General features: G+C 39.9%; 2 protein-coding genes across 2 annotated transcripts; both read right to left on the bottom strand.

Moving 5' to 3' along the window:
* Positions 1-868: 868 nt before the first annotated feature.
* On the bottom strand, positions 869-12979 carry LOC138583673 (ras-related protein Rab-25-like). Its single transcript, XM_069655626.1, has 5 exons — positions 12699-12979; positions 5778-5973; positions 2364-2557; positions 1962-2042; positions 869-1474 (listed from the first exon to the last, which is right to left on the bottom strand). The coding sequence occupies exons 1-5, from the start codon at positions 12733-12735 to the stop codon at positions 1356-1358; spliced, it is 627 nt and encodes a 208-aa protein (XP_069511727.1). The 5' UTR covers positions 12736-12979; the 3' UTR covers positions 869-1355.
* Positions 12980-14492: 1513 nt separating this feature from the next.
* On the bottom strand, positions 14493-17950 carry lamtor2 (late endosomal/lysosomal adaptor, MAPK and MTOR activator 2). Its single transcript, XM_069656816.1, has 4 exons — positions 17755-17950; positions 16839-17001; positions 16589-16678; positions 14493-15081 (listed from the first exon to the last, which is right to left on the bottom strand). Exons 1-4 carry the CDS (start codon positions 17820-17822, stop codon positions 15025-15027), a joined length of 378 nt encoding a protein of 125 aa, XP_069512917.1. The 5' UTR covers positions 17823-17950; the 3' UTR covers positions 14493-15024.
* Between the last annotated feature and the right edge of the window lie 206 nt (positions 17951-18156).

The raw sequence follows: 18156 nt of genomic DNA on the forward strand, positions 1-18156 counted from the left end.
ACTGCGATGTCATTCATGGTTAAACCGCTGGTAGTTAACTTGCATGACGTCTGCGGTCCCAAGCTTCAACAGGTAATATCAAGACTCAGGTTAGTTAGTAGCAGTAAAGCCCAGCTGGCAAACAGTGGTATGACAATTATCTCAATGCTACAGGTATAACTGCAGCCTTACAATACAGATACAGCGATTTACCGGATTATTTATCTCTCAAGGAAGACAGAAGAAACCAGACTTGAAAGAACTTTGTGACCCTATAGGACTCATTAAGGACATTATTATTGATACATAGCTGCTAAAGGACGAACTATTTTTTTCTTAGTTTGTCTTGCTGCCTTTATATTATCCTATGCATTTTTTGTTATCTGTTAAATACTACACTGTGTCTGCTGATGTTACAATGGACGTCATTTGTACAATACTTATAGTCAGTAGATGTTTTGTTGAAATTTTAAATTGTTTTTTTTTGGATGTGTGCTGTTGTCTTTTAACTCTTGAAAAGACAATGACAATAATAATAATATATTTTATTCATAACACACTTTACATTTGAAGCAACTCTCAAAGTTCTACATGATTAAAACATGAGCATAAAACAACAAGTAATAAAACCCACAGGTAGAGACCCACAGAGACAACAGCAAACATCATTTTTTTTGTCCATATCAAAGAGGCTTTGGATTTTGCCAACAGTCTTTGTAAAGAGTTTGTTCTTAATGACTTGCCTTAAATTTAAAAAATAAAAAATCAACAGATTTTGGCGAAACATGGTTTTAACTATAACTTAACTAAATTCAGCCATAATTCATATTATTATTTCCTAATGTGACTAATTATTGTTGTAAGACACAAAAAACGTTCGAGGCCAACAGTCTGCATAAATTCTTTATTTCAGAAATGAAACTAGACTCATTCATAGATCATCAACTTCAGTACAAGCCTACAAGACTCGTCCTCTGTACATACGCCACCAGTCTGATTAAAAAAAACAAACATTAAACAGTCATTTGCATTTAAACTTCTCCACATGGATTATAAATATAACATCTTACAAGTAACACGGTTAAGTGTTGTACTTTTGACCTATGTTCAATAGTCAGCAGGGACTGTTAACACATTAATGTTTGTCTCCTACTACATTCATTAAAACACAATAATTCTCTTTTGAATACAACACCAGCATGCAGTTTGTACAACTTGTAAGTCAGTCTTTTGAAAGTGGCATTGCTTGAGCCAGCTCAGGGTCGTAAATATTTGGCCCCATGGTTTCCAATGTCGCCGTCCACTCGTCGAGCTCTTGTGGGTGACGGAGGAGAACAGCCAGCCTGAGGCTCCTGCTCGCCTAAAGGACCTGGTGATCAGATGTTCTTGCAGCAGGGCTTCCTCTCCTCTGTGTTCTCTGCTCCGGAGCTGTTCAAGGTCACAGCACTGATAGCGCTCCGACCCACTTGCTTACTGCCCCCCTTGTTGCGAATCTCTGTGGCAGAAAATTAGCATGAATTATGCATTGAAGTTATGGTAACCTGCAGTGTTCCCCTATCGCATAAAAGTGTCGCTTCCATGCTGCATAAAAGCTGATCAATGTGAACACTGGAAATAAATAGACAAAAGTAATTCTTTTCAAACCAAACTGGACAGACAATTGTCCTCCAGAAACAGTCAATCAAAAAGTCGCCTCGGGACTACAAGAGGTAATTTCTCTGACCCTTTTCTGGATGCAAGACTTTTCCCAAATCTCTATGAGATGAGGAGATGAAGTCTGGCTATGTGAGGTTAAATTCAGGGTCAAATTCAGGTGTGTATCTGATTTATATCATTTATATTTCTTGAGACCGGAAGACAGGGAGGGAAAGAAAACCAACAGGTGGAAAGATGATGCTTCTCTTTTTAACTCTGCATATTTTAACAACAGATCTGAGCAACAACAAAGCAGAAAAATGTTACACATTTTTGGAGTGAATTACCTTCTAGGACATTATTGAATGCTGCCTCCACATTGGTTGACTCCAAAGCCGAGGTCTCAAGGAACAAAAGCCCATTCTTTTCTAGAAAACACAAATATGACATGTTAGTTTTTTATATGTTGTTTATAAAATTCACATTATTGTAATTGTCATGCTTGAATCTCAATGAAATGAATCTGGAGAGCAGATTTGGTCCCTATAAAAACATCATGTCATTTATCTTTAATCACCAGTTTGAATCAAAAAACATGGACAGCAATTTAGAGTTACTATATGAAGAATAAAAGACTGGGTATTGAAGTACATTTCACAGTTTGCTGAGTGAACACATGTACACTAATAATACATTTTACATACAAATCCTAAGGAATAAATCTCTACATAGAGGTCAAATTTGTTGACCTGCAAAGTCCCGAGCCTCCTCAGTGGGCACAGATCTCTCAGACTCCAGGTCAGTCTTGTTGCCCACCAGCATCACCACGATGTTTGGGTCAGCGTGTTCGTACAGCTCCTTCAGCCAGCGCTCCACGCTCTCATATGTCAGGTGTTTGGTGATGTCATAGACCAGCAGGGCTCCAACTGCACCTCTGTAATACCTGTTCAGATGAAATCAACTTCACAGTTAGTCCTTGTGGGAATGCTACATTTAAGGCCAGTGTGGTGCTTCCTGTACTGTAAAATGAAAAGCTAAAAAGATACTTGTGGCCACTTGGCAGCAGTAGAAAAAAAAGTAAACACAACTTCTACATATCATTTCATACATCATATCATTTTCTAATCTTATATCGCATACTTGTTAGCAAATAGTGCCATAGCATATTTACAAGTCATGGAGCAACATAAGCAATTATTTAGATTCATATTTTGATTTTCAGAAGCCAGATGCTAACTTTACTCTACCTTGGAGGCTACATAAGATAGCATATCGTCCATTATACAACAGTTAGTTTCGACCATGTAATCTGATTGGATAAGATGCATTCCATGAGTGCTAAGTAGAACATTCCTGGGACTTTTCACTCTGTGTATCACGCCGCCTCAGCCACGTGTTTTAAATACTGTTAATGAACATCACAGCAGACCGTGTGTGTCTACATTAATCAAGCTGGTACCTCTGAATCACTCGGCAGACTCTTATTTCACTGGTTGATGACAAATTAAAACAAACAGATAAATGTAGATAATAAAAACAGAGGATCTGTGGTAACCTGGAGACACAGAGTGCAGGAGAATGTTCGGGTTGCTTGGCAACAAAAGTCCAGTTTCAGTTAAGTTGTGGAACTAGTTGAGTTGTTGGAGCAAAAAGTAATCCGTTGTTGATTGTTACTTTTCACTACTATTTTCAGCTTGTTTAACTGTTGTATAAAAGCACTCAAGGTCGTGATGATAATAAGTACAACATTATTCCCTCTCATGTGATATTGCTTAATTATTTAGGTGCTCCAGGCAGTGAAAAAGAGCAGTGACAGTAAACCTTAACGGTTAAGCTGTGGGCCATGAAGTAATTCGGAGCTGAGGGAAACTGCAGAGTCTGGTGATACGTCTCTGTGGGTTCATCACAAAGAATGACCCCTTTCACAATGCACTTAATCTTGTAATTTGTCATTTATGAAAAAATATCGATTATGGCCGCTTTGAGCATTGTCCAATCTTCATTGAGAATAAGCAGCTTCTCCTGCTGTCAATTGAAAAAATGTAATGACTGACAATTGGTCTGAAGTGGAGAACCAATCAATACTTCCTGCACAATTACATTTCCGCTTCCCTCATCCAGTAGCATAATTAATTCCTCTTTAATAGGTTTTAGCCGCTTGTTATAGCACAAATGGGAAATTCCATGGGAGTGAGAATTTGCATACTGGAAGAAGTCTGCAAGTAATTACCCAAAAAGCCAAGCTGTCAGAAAAGAGCTAATCCAGCAGTGTAGCATGTCCTCAGATTTTTTCCGTGTCTTAAAAATAAAGTTGACATGGTTCTATTGTTTTAAAACCAGTTTCCACACTGCTAATCCTCCAAGTTTAATTAAAAACAGAATGAATCAGGAGCAGCCTCAGATAGAGCGCGGACCCAGTGAGGGCTGAGGGTTTAAACAAAGTCTCCGCTCTAACCAATTGGATTTTTGTAAACCAAGAGTGCCAGTTGAAAGCTGACAGGAGACGAGAAGTGCTGGTTGTTTTTCAGGTAATGTGGGAGGGAACTGAGGATCACTGCCTGTCCTTGCGTGTGTTTTGGCTGATAACAGCACCACCTTAAGATGCCGTCATACAGGTTTGCTCAAGAACTATGGAGCAAGAAAAACAGCATGAAATGTTGATTTAAATAACTGTCTTTACTTCCTGTGTGCTTTAAAATTCTACATGTTTAAAGGAAGTGCATTTGCCAGCACAACATGTAACTTAAAAACTAATTCACATCCTCTCAGGGAAAGGCCCACTTTGTTCCTGAAAGTTAAAACTGGCATGTTCTTTATGAACAAACACTTTTATTAATCACAAAGGAAGGATGCATTGTCAACCACCGTCTCCACTAATTGAGACTTTGGGGCTTAGATACCTGGTGTTGCATTAAGCCACTGACAAGGTGAGCTGTTGTTCTGCAGTTATGCAGTTTGAAATTGTGCTGCTCCTGTTACATGTGGGGAAGTTTGCTTTTTTGCTTCCTTGTTGAGATTTAGATGAAAAGATAAAAATCTCAGCATCGTTCAGAGACTGGAGACAGCAGGAAACAAGCTACCTGGCTCTGTCATAAGCTAAATCCCAGCTAGCTGCTAATAATAGTACACATACAGTGAAGGCATATTGTCATTTGTGCACTTTCCTATTTTAAATGGATTACACAAATGAGAAATACTGTATTAATTAGTGAGCTTTAGGTGCTGGTGGGCAGATTCTGTCCCCTTTGGACAATGCCAGGCTAGCAGTTTCCCTCTGTTCCTGGTCTTTATGCTTAGCTAAGCTAACTGGCTGCTGACTGTAGCATCACACTTCGTATAGAGTTTCATTGATCTTCTCAGCTCAATATTGGCAGCAAATTGAAAAATTAAATTTCCACGTAATTTCTTTATAATCACTGAAGTTCTTTCCTATCTGTGGCTTCACCTGTATGTCCTAAACAGACACTAAAGAAGGTAATGGCCTTTTGCACTGACGTTCATGGTGGACATATTTTAGCTATGCAATCAATTTCCTATTATTCCTAATGTGTTTTTGAATCACGTTGGTAAAGTTTGTTTCGTTTTAAAAATTGTATACATATTTTAATTTAATTATTTTTTTCCGGAACCTCTCCTTCCTCCTGAAACGAACAGGCTGTTCAAAGGTCAGACCTTAGCCACGATTGGCTGACAGTATTTGGATTGGTCGATTTCAGCCAAAGCAAGGTTCTAGGTAGAAACCTGCAGCTGCTCTGAACGGCCCATTTCAGGGGAGACCTTTTTAAACATGTAATTCTGGAAAAACACGGAATTATGCAAAAATGTGAAACCCATGAAAATATGAGAGTATCCATTTAAAAGATATGGCCTCTTTAAAGTTTATAAAGCTCGACATCATTGTAGAATAATAAAGAATATCAGTTTCTTTAATGATACTAAGACAAAGTGGAAGAAATGGATGATGAAAAAAGGAATGTTTAATTATAAAATAACTACAGGAATGCCTTTAACCTGCTGAAAGTGGTGTGGATTTAATACCCAGACATACAGATGTGCTAAAAAATAAAACGTGCATTCTATACAATGATTGTGTGTTTATATGTGACACATTTATATACTGATGAGTGTAGGCTATTAAAGCTGTGATGGGTCCTGACACTCACGCTGAAGTGATGGCTCGGTATCGCTCCAGCCCGGCCGTGTCCCAGATCTGGGCCTTGATGGCGAAGCCTCCGAGCTGCACCGTCCGGGAGCTGAACTCCACCCCGATGGTTGTGCGGCTGTCGTGGTTGAACTCATTTTTGGTGAAGCGGGCAAGCAGATTGCTCTTTCCTACGCCAGATTCTCCTATTAAAACCACTGCAGAGGACACAAAAACAGAAAACTTATTTATCAGAGTTATTTGGGTTTGGTTGTTGCCAAACTAATCCCAGTATTTCTTGAATAAAATAAACACAACTCATATTCACAAACAGCTAAATATTGGCCAATCCTGTGACGCCTACTTTATCCTTTATAGCGTCTTTTAATTGGAGCCTTTAGTCAAGGTGTGTCTTACTTTGTTGCTCTGTAAGTCCTCAGTCTGAGCTGTCTAGGAGTGGGTCTTATGACACCATGAGGGATGTGATGTCCTAATTTAAAAACAGCACCGCACCCTCATGGTAAATATGGGAATCATTTTAACTCGAGCATGCAGAGCGGAAAAGAAATGTTGAGAAAAGCTGGGGAACAATGATGTAGTTTGGCCTGTAACAGGATACACCAAGTTATTGATTACCACAGAGCTAACCAAGGATCTTGTGAAGCTGTTGGCTATCCCAGCATGCACTGGTGAGATGCCAGTTCTAAAATAAACTGACTGTTTTGTTTATTTTGTGATTCAAACATCAAGGAATGAAAAGGAAAAGAGAAGGAAGCAAAGCATGAGCAGGATTCAAACCTTCCCAAGTTGGGGCAGTGGTGTCGTATTAGAAGTGGAGGCCTTAAAAAGACAATTGTTTCCTTTTCGTTGTCATGTCTCACCTGTGGTTATTGATGTTTAGGGAACTTGTTTAAATAAAACTGCAGGACAAATTTCATATTAACTTCTCGTACGTTTGTAGGCTGAGAGGACACACTTCCCCCTCACAAGTGAACCCTTGTTTCAGGAAATGCAGCGCTCTCTGCGAGCGAGGTGATTCCAGATCAGGTGGAACGAGTCAAGCTGCCACTTCCTTTTATCTTGGTCAGAGGAACCAACGCACTGGGTAAACAGGACGAGAAATACCACAGACACCCCCCTCTGCACATGTCAGTGACTAATGTTTGGGTTTCAGTCGTTAGCAGCTGACTCAGAGAGCAGAAAGGCTCGGTTTAATTGGCACAGATGGGAAAGTATGACCACATTATGGAAACACAGTAAGAGAGGGATAACTGCAGAGCTGGAAAAGACACAGTCACAGCTTATTGCTGAGGCGTGTGAGCTTCTGAACACCCAGATAATTATCACTATTCTTTTGACATCTTTAAAGCCATTAAATGTGGATTTAGGGTGTGATGAGAGGTGATTAAAGACACTCATCTGCTTTTTTGACGGAGAGTTGGATAAGTTTGGTGTGACTGTCATGGCTGTGCTTAATTATAAGAGTATAGTTAGCAGGCTATTAGCTTGGATTAGCATAAAGACTGGAAGCATGAGGAAACAGCTCGCCTGTTTCTGTCTGTGTGTAATAAAAGATCAAGCTACCAACAAGGGAAAAATAAAAACATGTAAAAACTAAAATCTGTTGTTGGTTTGCAGGAAAGTTAAGTGCAAGAAGCGTTAAGCTTTTAAAGGTGGAGGTAGGTGGATTGGTTTTAACCTTAAAGGATTTTTATATAAAACAGACTATACCTGTTTCACATCGTTTACGCTATGCTAGAGCTAAATATTTTCCTTTTCCCACTTTTAATCGCAGCATGATGTGTGTCATTTATGAGCATTAGAGGTGCTGGTAGCTGCATCAGCTAAGCTAACGCTCTGCTAGCTCTAGCGTCATATTTAATGCACATCTGAGAATATAATGAATCTTTTGAGGGCTCTACCCACCGGCCACAGATTTATACAACACAATATTACTGAAAATGTGAACATGACATTTGCTAAGATGATTGTTGGTTAGAGTTCCATATGTGTATTGTGTATTTTAAAGGCCCATCTCAGGCATGGCAAATTACAGCCAAGGCCATAAATGCTGTAGTGTGTGGCATCGGTTTGCTTGCTTCATACTTGTCCCAATACAAATAAAAATTAAATAAATAAATAAACAGTCAAATTCATATGGGCTATCATATATTGAATTATACATTTGTTCTTCATGGTCTGTTATCAAGAAATAGCAGACCTTGGAATCCTGTAACTAACCAATCAGAATCAAGTTTTAACACAGCTGTGTAATAAGACTCAATAACAGCCTCTCTGATAGTAGAGCAGTATTTTTTGTATACAATAATAATAAAAATTATATATCTGTACTTTTACACCACTACATTCAAGTGATAATGTCGAACATTTTCATGTAAATAAATATCTGTTAAGTCACTATCTATCACCAAATGAGGTAACACAATGGTGACTGAGCCTATGGCCCACTGATGAAAGCCTTTGCATTTGCAGTATCACAGACTGGGTGTCACAAGTGGCACGTTTTCTATCACCCAGCAGTGGTTGGTCTGCCAGAGAGGGTAGGCGGAGCTAAGCGGCTGCTTTTCCGTTCTCAGCAAGTGTTGCGAGTAAACAGTAATCTACCATGGCTGAACAAACAAAGAAAAGATGGATGACTACAGATACAACTTCAAAAATAAGTGAAAATCCAAAGAAAAAGAAACAAACTCGACGCTCAGATGAAGCAAACAGTCTAAAAAGGAAAGCGACCGTCAGCGAGGAAAATCAAGAGTTACAACCGGAGCCAACGGTGGACGTCACACAAGCAACACTGTCTGGATATCTGGGAAGTGTTTAACTTTAATTTCCAATAAAAAAACAACCAAAATTTGCAATCTTTAAAATATACAATGATAGAAGTTGTTAAAACTAGCTCCACTCCGCTTACATGTAAAATTGACCTATTAGTAAGAGATGTTACTTTTGTTACGTAGGTTTATTTTCCAATTGGGACTTTGCAGACTTCAACCTAAATGAGATTTTGAATGAAGGGCTTTTATTTGTAAGCGAGTATCTGTCAGACAACAGACCTAAATACCTCTTCTTCCACCTGGCAAACCAAACTCACCACAAAGTACATTTAAGTAAGCACATAGGAGCCTTTAACCAATTTCAATGATCTTAAATAGGATACTGAATTTGCCCATTAATGGAAGAGAAGATGTTTAAATTTTATTCTCTTTCTGCTGATGAATCAGAACATTGTTTTCCTAACACGAAGAACATTTTCTCCTAACACGAAGAATGAACTTTGAACCTCCTCTTGAAGCCAAAATGGACACGAGGTTCTTAAAATGCTCCGTAAGAATGTACATTTGAACGTAACAATTCATCGGGCGCTGGTTAAACACTCGCTGCAGGAACAGGTACTAAAAGAACCTTGTGGTTCGGCTCTTTGATTGGAGTTTACCAGACACAAAACAAAAAGAGCTGGCATGTTTTCCTGAACACCTGCTGTCTCACTGTGAAAACAAATGACTGCCTTGTTCTTAACTTTCAAAATAGTTAACCTGAAGTCTGAAGTCCCGGCAGAGAATGTTTGACAAGTTTTGCTTGAATTGTTCACTCTGCAGCCGGCTCGCTGTGAGGGTTTTTTTTTTCCACTGTGGGTGAGGTGAGAATGCCTGTTTTCCTAGTTTTGCCTCTCTTCTCCTCCACAACTGAATAACTTCTTATGCAAACAATACCTCTGGTTTCTATGGCTGTGCAGCCCAAGAGGCCTCCACGCTCTCCGTCCTGGTTTGTTAATTCTGAGGAAGCTGGGTTGCTTGATGTGTTTCAGGGAGGATTAAAGTTTCATTTTGTTTATTTTAATGACCTCAAAGACTGGAAATGTAACTCCCGTTCTGCACACACAAATGTCACTGCAGACAGCCCTGAAATCCTGGTGAAACTCAAACACAACTTCGGTGAATATCACAGAGGAAAGTTTCCATCGGACATGTTCCATACTCCTTTATGTTTAGTGGTCATATTAAAACGTGCATTACTTCTCATGTAGTATAAAAACTATTTAGCAAAATTATAAAATCCACAGGGAATACCTTTAAAAACGTGAAAAAGCCTAGAACAAATCCACTACAGCAGTGTTCTTCTACAACGTGCCCATGTACAGCATGTGTAAGGTCGAGAGTATGCAGGCTTTACATTCCAAGCAAACTACAGAACTTGATGGTACTGATTAGTTTCTCTGAGCTATCAGTAAATCACCGAGAGGAATGGAAACCTGCTCGTACTATTCAGATAAAAGCTTAGGAGCACTGCAGCTGCAAATAAGTTTCCTTGTTGATAACAATCCGTTTGTGAACATATTCACGATTGACCAGGTGGAGAAGAGATTCTACCTCTGTTAATGCTGCTGAGGTTTTCCTTTAAAGGAGTAGTTCAATAATTTGGCAAATGCTGTTATTTGCTTTCTTGATGAGGCTTAGATGAAAGAGATGAATACCACTCCCAAGTCTGTATGGTACGTACAGAAGGTAGTTAGCTCAGGAGGCAGGTAAGACACACCCCTGAGGTAGTCCAAAACTACATGGTTAGGTTTAGCATAATCTCTATTTACAGATTCTACATAGTAGAATAGTCTCCACAGTAGAATCCGTAGGCAGGGACGTGGATTTCCGGGAAGGCAAGTGTTCTGGTTTTCCAAGTAATATTGACCAATCACGTATCAGCAGGCTGCCGCGTATGCAAGAAAAACAGTCCGAGAGGAGATCAAAAGCAGGTGGAACATAATCCGCCATAATGGCTCCCAACAGCGTGATCTGACAACGATTTAGCTTCTTATTAATCTCTAAAAACAGACATCCGCATGCTAACAGCTAACAATCTGTTCTAGATCTAAAAGTCAGTTCAGATCTCCCGACTTCCTCGAATGCATCAGATCGATCCGTCCTCCATTCAACAAACGAGCATTTTAAAAGTTTTCTTCTCCTCTTGAGGACAGACCTGACAAAGTTTGAGTTTTTATTTCTTACAAATCTGCATCATGATTTAGAAATTTCGGCAAAGGTGAGACCCGTTAATAACAAGTAAACCACAAGAAAACAGTTTCTCTTTCTGTAACAATGCAGCACGCGGAAAAGGAAGTTTTGACGGGAAGTCGTTTATCACTTAGTAAAGTGATAAAGCTTGTAGTAAAGCAGTAAAGCTTGTAGTCCACAAGGCTGCAGCCAGACCCTTTTCCAAGAAGGCGACATAACATGTCTGATTTTAGTCTTTGCATGGATTAAATAACGAGCTAAATGTCGAGCTTGAGAGAAGCTGGTAGACGATATTTGCTATCTTTCAACAGGGCCAGGTTTAATGTTTCTCCCTGTTTGCAGCATTGATGCTAAGCTTAGCTAGCTAACTGGTCCCTAGCTGTAGCATCATACTGTAGATGCTCTGCAGAGAAGAGAGTAACAATATTCGAAACTCACTCTCTGCAAGACGATAAACAGGCATATATTTGGAGTTCTTTAAATCAACACATATAGGTGCTTTTCCACAGCAGGTACTTTCCCCAGGAACTAGGAACCTTTTGAAGAACATTTCGACAGCAGGAACTAGGGTCTAAATTTAGTTCCAGGGTAATTGATTTACCCTCTGAAAAGTCCCTGCTCGGGGGAATTATACTTTCCAAATGTCCAGGAACTTTTGGGGCAGGGCCTGCAGTGCTGATCATTTCTGATTGGTCAAGTACTCGCAGTGTTTTATTTCACCCGCCATGTTTAAAAGACTGCAGCCGCAAACTCGCTGTTATGACCATGCTTTGAGATTGTTGACCACCGTGTTTGAGATGGAGTCAGCGAAGAAAGCCCACAACAGATGGTCCGACGACGAGGTGCAGGCCCTGCTCAGCATTTATGTGGAAGAGGACATCGAGTGGGAATTGGAAACGGTGACCCGCAACAAGAAAGTGTACGCCAATGGTGTATGTCGTTAGTTTATAGTTGACTGTGAGGTGATACATGGGAAATGCAAAGATAGTGAGCGAGATGAATATGACATGCAACAAGGCTCCACAGGTGGATAGAAAACCAGGTTTGATGTTATTATTTGGTAAATTTGGACCACATGAAAACAGTTTTCTTGATTGTCTGCAGAGTTCATTTTGCAGAGGAACTTAAGTGATACCATTTGATGTTTTGGACACACTTACTTTGGCTAACAATTCTCCTGCAGAGCCTTTTACCAACATGGCATTTTTGCACCCAAATGTCAAGTGTCTGTTCCTGAACCAAATCACATTTCAAAAACACTCCTGTGTGCAGCTGTTACGAGCCATCTGGTTCCTTAACCAGCTGCATGAAAGAAAATGATTACTTGGCCACGTAGGTTGGGTGCAGAATGAACCGCGTGAGTAGCACAATCAAAGAGCCGCCTTGTTTACTTCCAGAGCAGAACACACTGACATCACTCTTACAGACTGGATGTGTTTTAGAGGTGAGGTTCCTTACCTTTTGGCTCTGATGTACAGTTTAAACCAGATGCTCTTTGTCACAATGATCTGCACGAAATGTCCCAAATAACAGGAATTAAAGTTCACATCCTGGTTTAAACAATAGCCCGTATTATGGATGCTTCTAGTTTACTTACCCAGTCATAAAGTGCTGAGCTGGTTTTATAATATAGCATCTCACCTGAGCTGCTTTGACACTTACATTATTTACCTTATTAACTGACTGAACTGCAAACACCCAGAGACACAAGTGTAGCTTCGTAGTTATCTTAGCTACTGTATGTTTTACTATGAACTATATGGTACACTCAGCTGTTCATTACTAATACTGTAATGCACTGTTGACACAGATATTCCTGTTCATGGAAAAGTTAATAATAAACAAGGAAGTTTAATTTGAAGGACAATGGAGCACACATTTCAAACGCTGTATGAGAGATCAGGTAAGCAGGTACTCACCCTTAAAGACTAAGTTGTAGGCCTCATCTGACCCCATATTGTGTCCATTCAATGTTGCCACCCCACAGGTTACTGCCGAGTCTCCAGCCCTCACAGATTGCCTGCAGGACGTAAGATGACACTGGTCCACAACACAACCCACCTGCCGCTCAGATCCTCCGGCTTCAGGAGAGAAAACGGCTGCAAAACGTGTTTTGTCACATGAAAACGAGTCACCAGCTTTCTGCCCTTCACTACCCTTCTCTATCTGAGCTAATAGAAAGCTGGCTTGTTTGAACAAGACATGCTGACTGTATCCAGGTTGTTGCTGCAGCAGGAGGGGCCTGTGTCAGGGAGTGGTGGTGCAGCTGCGGAGGTGTGTCTTAGTAATTGAGTCGGTGCAGGGCAGGTTGGACAGGTGGGGCGACTCGCAGGTACAGCTGAGAGGGTCTGTCAGGCGCCTTCTGCTGGAACAATCTAACCACTGCATGCAGGAAGCAGGAAGTAGGAGCTCTTGCTTCATCAGATGAAAACCACCCTTAAAGAAATGTGGTGGTTGATGGTTTGACAGTGCTGCACAGATTAGATTTGTAATTTTTAACAGCGTCGTCAAAGGCTGAACATGTTTCTATTCCAGCCTGAGTGGTCACAGAGTCCAGGCCATGAAAATAATTGTTTTAGACCAATTTGGTAATAACTGTTTTACAATGCATTGTCAAAAGAAGCTTCTATTTTTTTTGTGTAGTTTCTACTATTTTAAGATTTATTTAATCAGACATCTTTTATGTTCCTTCTTTGAGTGAGAGTTGAAGGTCACCCAAGCTCTAGGGAGTCTCTTAGCTCTGCCTACCCTCTCTGGCAGACCAACCACTGCTGGCTGATGGAAAACGCGTCACTAACTGGGCCCGCTTGTGATTTTTTCCCCCAAAACTCGCACCAGACACCCAGTCTGTAATTCTGCAAATGCAAAGGCTTTCATCAGTGGACCGTAGGCTCAGTCACCATTGTGTTACCTCATTCAGCAGTAGATAGTGACTTAACAGACATTTATTTTGAAAATCTTTGAGATTATCATTAAGCACTGTCATGGTTAACTCTGCTCTGTTCCTCAGACTGTTACCATGTTAAATCAGAACGTTTACTCTCCATGCTTGTTTTTGAACACAGACACAGACGCTAGAGGGATAAATAAAGTTAAAAGAAACATTTTGCAAGCCTTGGGCAGTCATTAAACTGAGCTTATAATGAAGGTTTTCAGTTTTACATAAAATTACTTCACTCAAATGATTCTTATCGAAATTAATAATCAGGTTTTAATGCAAATGAGTCAAAATCTGATGATTAAAAAGTACATCCTGTGATTATTTGACAAACTGTAGTGTTGTCACATATTCAAGGGGAAGCTGGAATAAAATCGAGACTTGACTACTTGCTGTTGAAAAAATCAATTTCGACAGCATCATGGAAATGTGACTGTGATCCTTTTAAATGTTTTCAATAATTGCAAAATAATGAGGATTGCCTGGCTCCGTCCCTGAAGAATCAATGAACAACAATGCTAAGCTTTGTTAAAGGCGTATAATTTAGCTAATACATATTACATCTAAGCTGCTCCACATTGATTGAAGACTTTCTAATTTGACATTAAAAACACTGATGCAAGCGAATATCTTTTATAGAGCATTAAGGATAATTTTAGGCCCCATCCTGGCGAGAATGCTGCTAACCCCGATATGTAATCTCTGAACTACATTGTGTCATGTCCATCTTTGGGCCCATTCATGTCACACCAAACACTCAGTCCAGAGCATAAACACAAAATAAGATTGTGTGAATATTCATCCAAAAGTTGTTTATTTGACAGCTTTGAAACAACACGTAGCAAATAAACTGCACTGCATTTAATCAGACAGAAATCCTTATGAAGATTTTCACAAACTTTTGTATTAAGTTCATTTAAGTCTTCTGATGGGTCTCAAATGATCATGAATTTTCTGCTTAACTGTAACCGACACGGCTGTGCTGAAAGTACGCTGATAATGGAGTCATTTCAGCATTTGTACGCTCACACTTCCTCTTCCATAAAACTATGTGGACTTTCAGAACAGGCCATCAGATGACGAGTCAGAACGGGAGGGCAAACAGTTAAAAACCAATACACGTTTTTAGTTTCAATACCATTGTTATAAATACACTGTTCAACCCTGGCCCCCCTCCCCTCACACACAAGTTCACTCACACTCTCATAGATGTACGCATATATAAAGAATGTTACAGTAGTCCATGAAAAACCTGGATCACATGATGTTTTTCCTCCAGGCAGACAGAAGCAACAGGCACGTCTCCACTATGACGCTGCCACCTGGGTTAATGGTTCCTCCAGATACTGCACCAGGGCTTCTGCCTGTTAACACAACCAACACAGATCAGTGTTAACAAGGAGCCTGTTTACACTTGGTTAGAAAATGTGTTTCAGTGAGTCAAACACGGGTGGAAACTGAGACACATTGCCGTTAACATACAAGCAGGCAAATATACAGGTTATTCCAACTGGCATCTGGCTTTAATCACACTCTACATTACACATCATTCCCTTCTTCCATTATGTCACCAAAACAACCACCACGTCCTGCATTAATGGCACATTCTCCTGTAACCTGCTTGTCAGGGATGCATTAGGGTTAACACTACAAAAGACAGGGCTCTACAGAGCAAGTATTTCACTCGCATTTTTCCCCCTAAAATAGGTGTGTGCAAACTGGACAGATAATTTACGAGCACAGTATGCGAGTAAAGATTACCACCAACCGTAATCCCCCGCCCTCCTGCTAATTGTTCAAAAACTACAACTCCCACATTCCAAAAGCCACAATGCGCCAATCACAGGAGCGTTTTCTGTGATGATGCAGCCGTGTCAATTGAGAGATTGAAGATGAACGCTGGATCGGTACGGTAATGAAGGAATGCTGCAAGTCTCTATTTATTCTTCTTTAATTGTGAGATACATTGTTTATTTTATTCTGTTTTGTTTGTTTCTTTAACCTGAAGTATGTAAAGCCCTGATGTTACATTCCGGTCAGGGAAGAAGAAGGAGTGTGATAGTACGATAAGTTGACGTTATTTTGTGGATAGTGTCGTATCTCATTTACCCGTGCATGTGCACACCATCATAATTACACAAATTGCTTTGAGTTGACTTTTTTGCCATTTCTTAATGTTTCTCTGAGCAGATTTAACAAGCAGCACAACTGTAATAATTCAATGTTGCAATATCCACGCACAGACACATGCACCTTACAAATGTATATAGTAAATTGTAAATAAACTCGCTGTTTCTTGAACATTTTTCACTGTGCTCCTAAATTTCTTTGTGTGGTCATACATTTTTTCATCTAGGAGCAGATGTACTCCTTTGGGTTAAAAGTTAGCGTAGAGCCCTGAAAGATGAAAGAAGATAACTTCAGTGTTAACCTATCTTTTGTTAGTTAGTTAGTCCATGTTGGTAAATTAATTCAGACTTACAACACGTAATGTGCAACTGTCTCATATTTCTTTGTCTAACCCGTTCACTTGGGGCTGCATCTAATTATTTACCATTCCTTTCATATACATTTTAAAACTGATCAGCATTGATGTGCGTCTCAAACCTTGCTGACTGATAAATGGTACATTAAAAACACTTTTTAACCCAAATACATTTTAGAGAAATTAATTTCTTGTTGGCTATGACATGCTGGAGGTCAGAGGCCTTTCACCAAAGCTGTTAAAGGTCCCATCACATGTAAGTGGTGAAGCCAGGCAGCGAACCATGGAGAATTCATAAATCAGTACTCCACTGAAAGTAAGACACTGGTTATTTTGGGAGCAAATGACTTCCAAGGCAATGATCGCAAAAGTGTAAAAAGTCTCACCTTGGCTTTAAGCATTCCAAAGCCCACCGTCTCTTTGGCGTACATACACAGGAGGAGGTTTGCTACACGAGTAATGGCCACTCTTCCTTCCTGAGAGAGTACATGAAAGACACAGAGTCAGATGTCTTAATTCACTGATTTCATTTTTCCAAAGCTGAGTTATTAATAGTTCAAACTGTCTGTATCAGAATCAATTAACATATACCTGATAACAACTGCATTGTTTTTTGGTGAACTGCACTTCTCTTACCATACAATCCATGAGTATGAACTTGAGTTTGTCTTCGTTAAAGGCTTGGTGGCCGTTCTTGTCGTAGGCCGCCCAGATGTTGCTGGCGATGGCCGCCGTCACTCGTGCGTCAGTGTCTCCATACCCAGAGTAAGCCAGAAGTGAACCTTCATTATTCAGTAGGCTGGTGACAATGTGAAATATAATTTATTAGTTGCAAACAAAACTTGAGGTTTACACGCTTTGTAACTAAAACATTATAATATTTTGTCTGTAAAGGTTCTCAGTCATTCAGCTCATAGTGATTCTAAGTTCTTGAAGACATTTCACCTCTCATCCGAAAGGCTTCTTCAAAACTGACGCTGGACGGAACTAGAAATATAAGCCTCTGTAGGTCATTAGTATGCTAATGGCTGTGTAACCAAGGGTGAGTCGTTAACCTGAGCTGTTGACCTAAGAGCACTTGATGGGTCGTTGGGCTCACATGATCCTAAGTGTGAGTGTGATCTCAGCTGTTTGTCTTAGGCTACCACCTCTGTTAAGGGATGGTTTATCCAGCTTAACATACATTGCTTCCTTGACACCTCTTTCGAACGAGCGGTCTTCTCTGGCAAGCATGTGAACCTTGCTGTCTTCAAAGCAGTGTCCTTTGTCCTTTACATGTCGGTGGACAACTGAGTCCTTACCTGAGGAGCTGGCTCTCCTGTAATATTATACACTCCTATAAGCCTATAGGAGTCCTATAAGCATTCTTGTACCGCAGCATTGAGGAAAAGGGTCACAGTGTTATTGAGAAGACTCTTTATAGTTTCGTCTATGTTAAAATCCCAGCTATATAACCGTTAATCATCAAATTATATATTGGTCAAATACTGTATAAACACAGGTGCCAAGTAGCATCTCGCTAGCATGCTGCTAGTTAGCTAACAGTACTCACAGTGTGCTTTGGACTCCGTTTGTGTTCGCTTGGCTGAGAACCTGCGTCAACGCCTTCGGTCGTAACATAACTACTTACGCACTCACCCTTTATTTAAAAAAACAAACAGTTTTTTTTACTACCAAGAAACTGCGTTTAAACTGTCAAAAACTACTCATCAACACAAAGTCAAGTCAGGTGACTATGTTTTCTTCCCTTTCCGGGTTCCTTCTCAATGCATTGTGGGAATTGTATGCACACTAATTATACTGAACATAATAATAATTTATATGACGTTTTTCCGAAATCCTTCCATATTTACAATGTTAAGCTACATTTGCAAATTATATTTACTTAAAGAACATAACTCATAGAACTCTTCTTCATTTATATGATGTATATAGCTATTATTAAGATATTTCA

The sequence above is a fragment of the Semicossyphus pulcher genome, unplaced genomic scaffold, assembly GCF_022749685.1.
Source record: "Semicossyphus pulcher isolate SPU_LCO1_2020_fin unplaced genomic scaffold, fSemPul1.0.p SCAF_9, whole genome shotgun sequence".
Lineage (NCBI taxonomy): Eukaryota > Metazoa > Chordata > Actinopteri > Labriformes > Labridae > Semicossyphus > Semicossyphus pulcher.

Coding starts and splice junctions, on each gene's coding strand:
- lamtor2 (XM_069656816.1), bottom strand. CDS start 17,822: ATGTTACGACCGAAGGCGTTGACGCAGGTTCTCAGCCAAGCGAACACA. Junction 17,002..17,754: donor AACGGAGTCCAAAGCACACT/GTGAGTACTGTT, acceptor CATTGTCACCAG/CCTACTGAATAATGAAGGTT. Junction 15,082..16,588: donor TTGGAATGCTTAAAGCCAAG/GTGAGACTTTTT, acceptor TTGTGTTAACAG/GCAGAAGCCCTGGTGCAGTA.
- LOC138583673 (XM_069655626.1), bottom strand. CDS start 12,735: ATGGGGTCAGATGAGGCCTACAACTTAGTCTTTAAGG. Junction 2,558..5,777: donor TACCGAGCCATCACTTCAGC/GTGAGTGTCAGG, acceptor TCATCTGAACAG/GTATTACAGAGGTGCAGTTG. Junction 1,475..1,961: donor ATTCAATAATGTCCTAGAAG/GTAATTCACTCC, acceptor TTTCTGCCACAG/AGATTCGCAACAAGGGGGGC.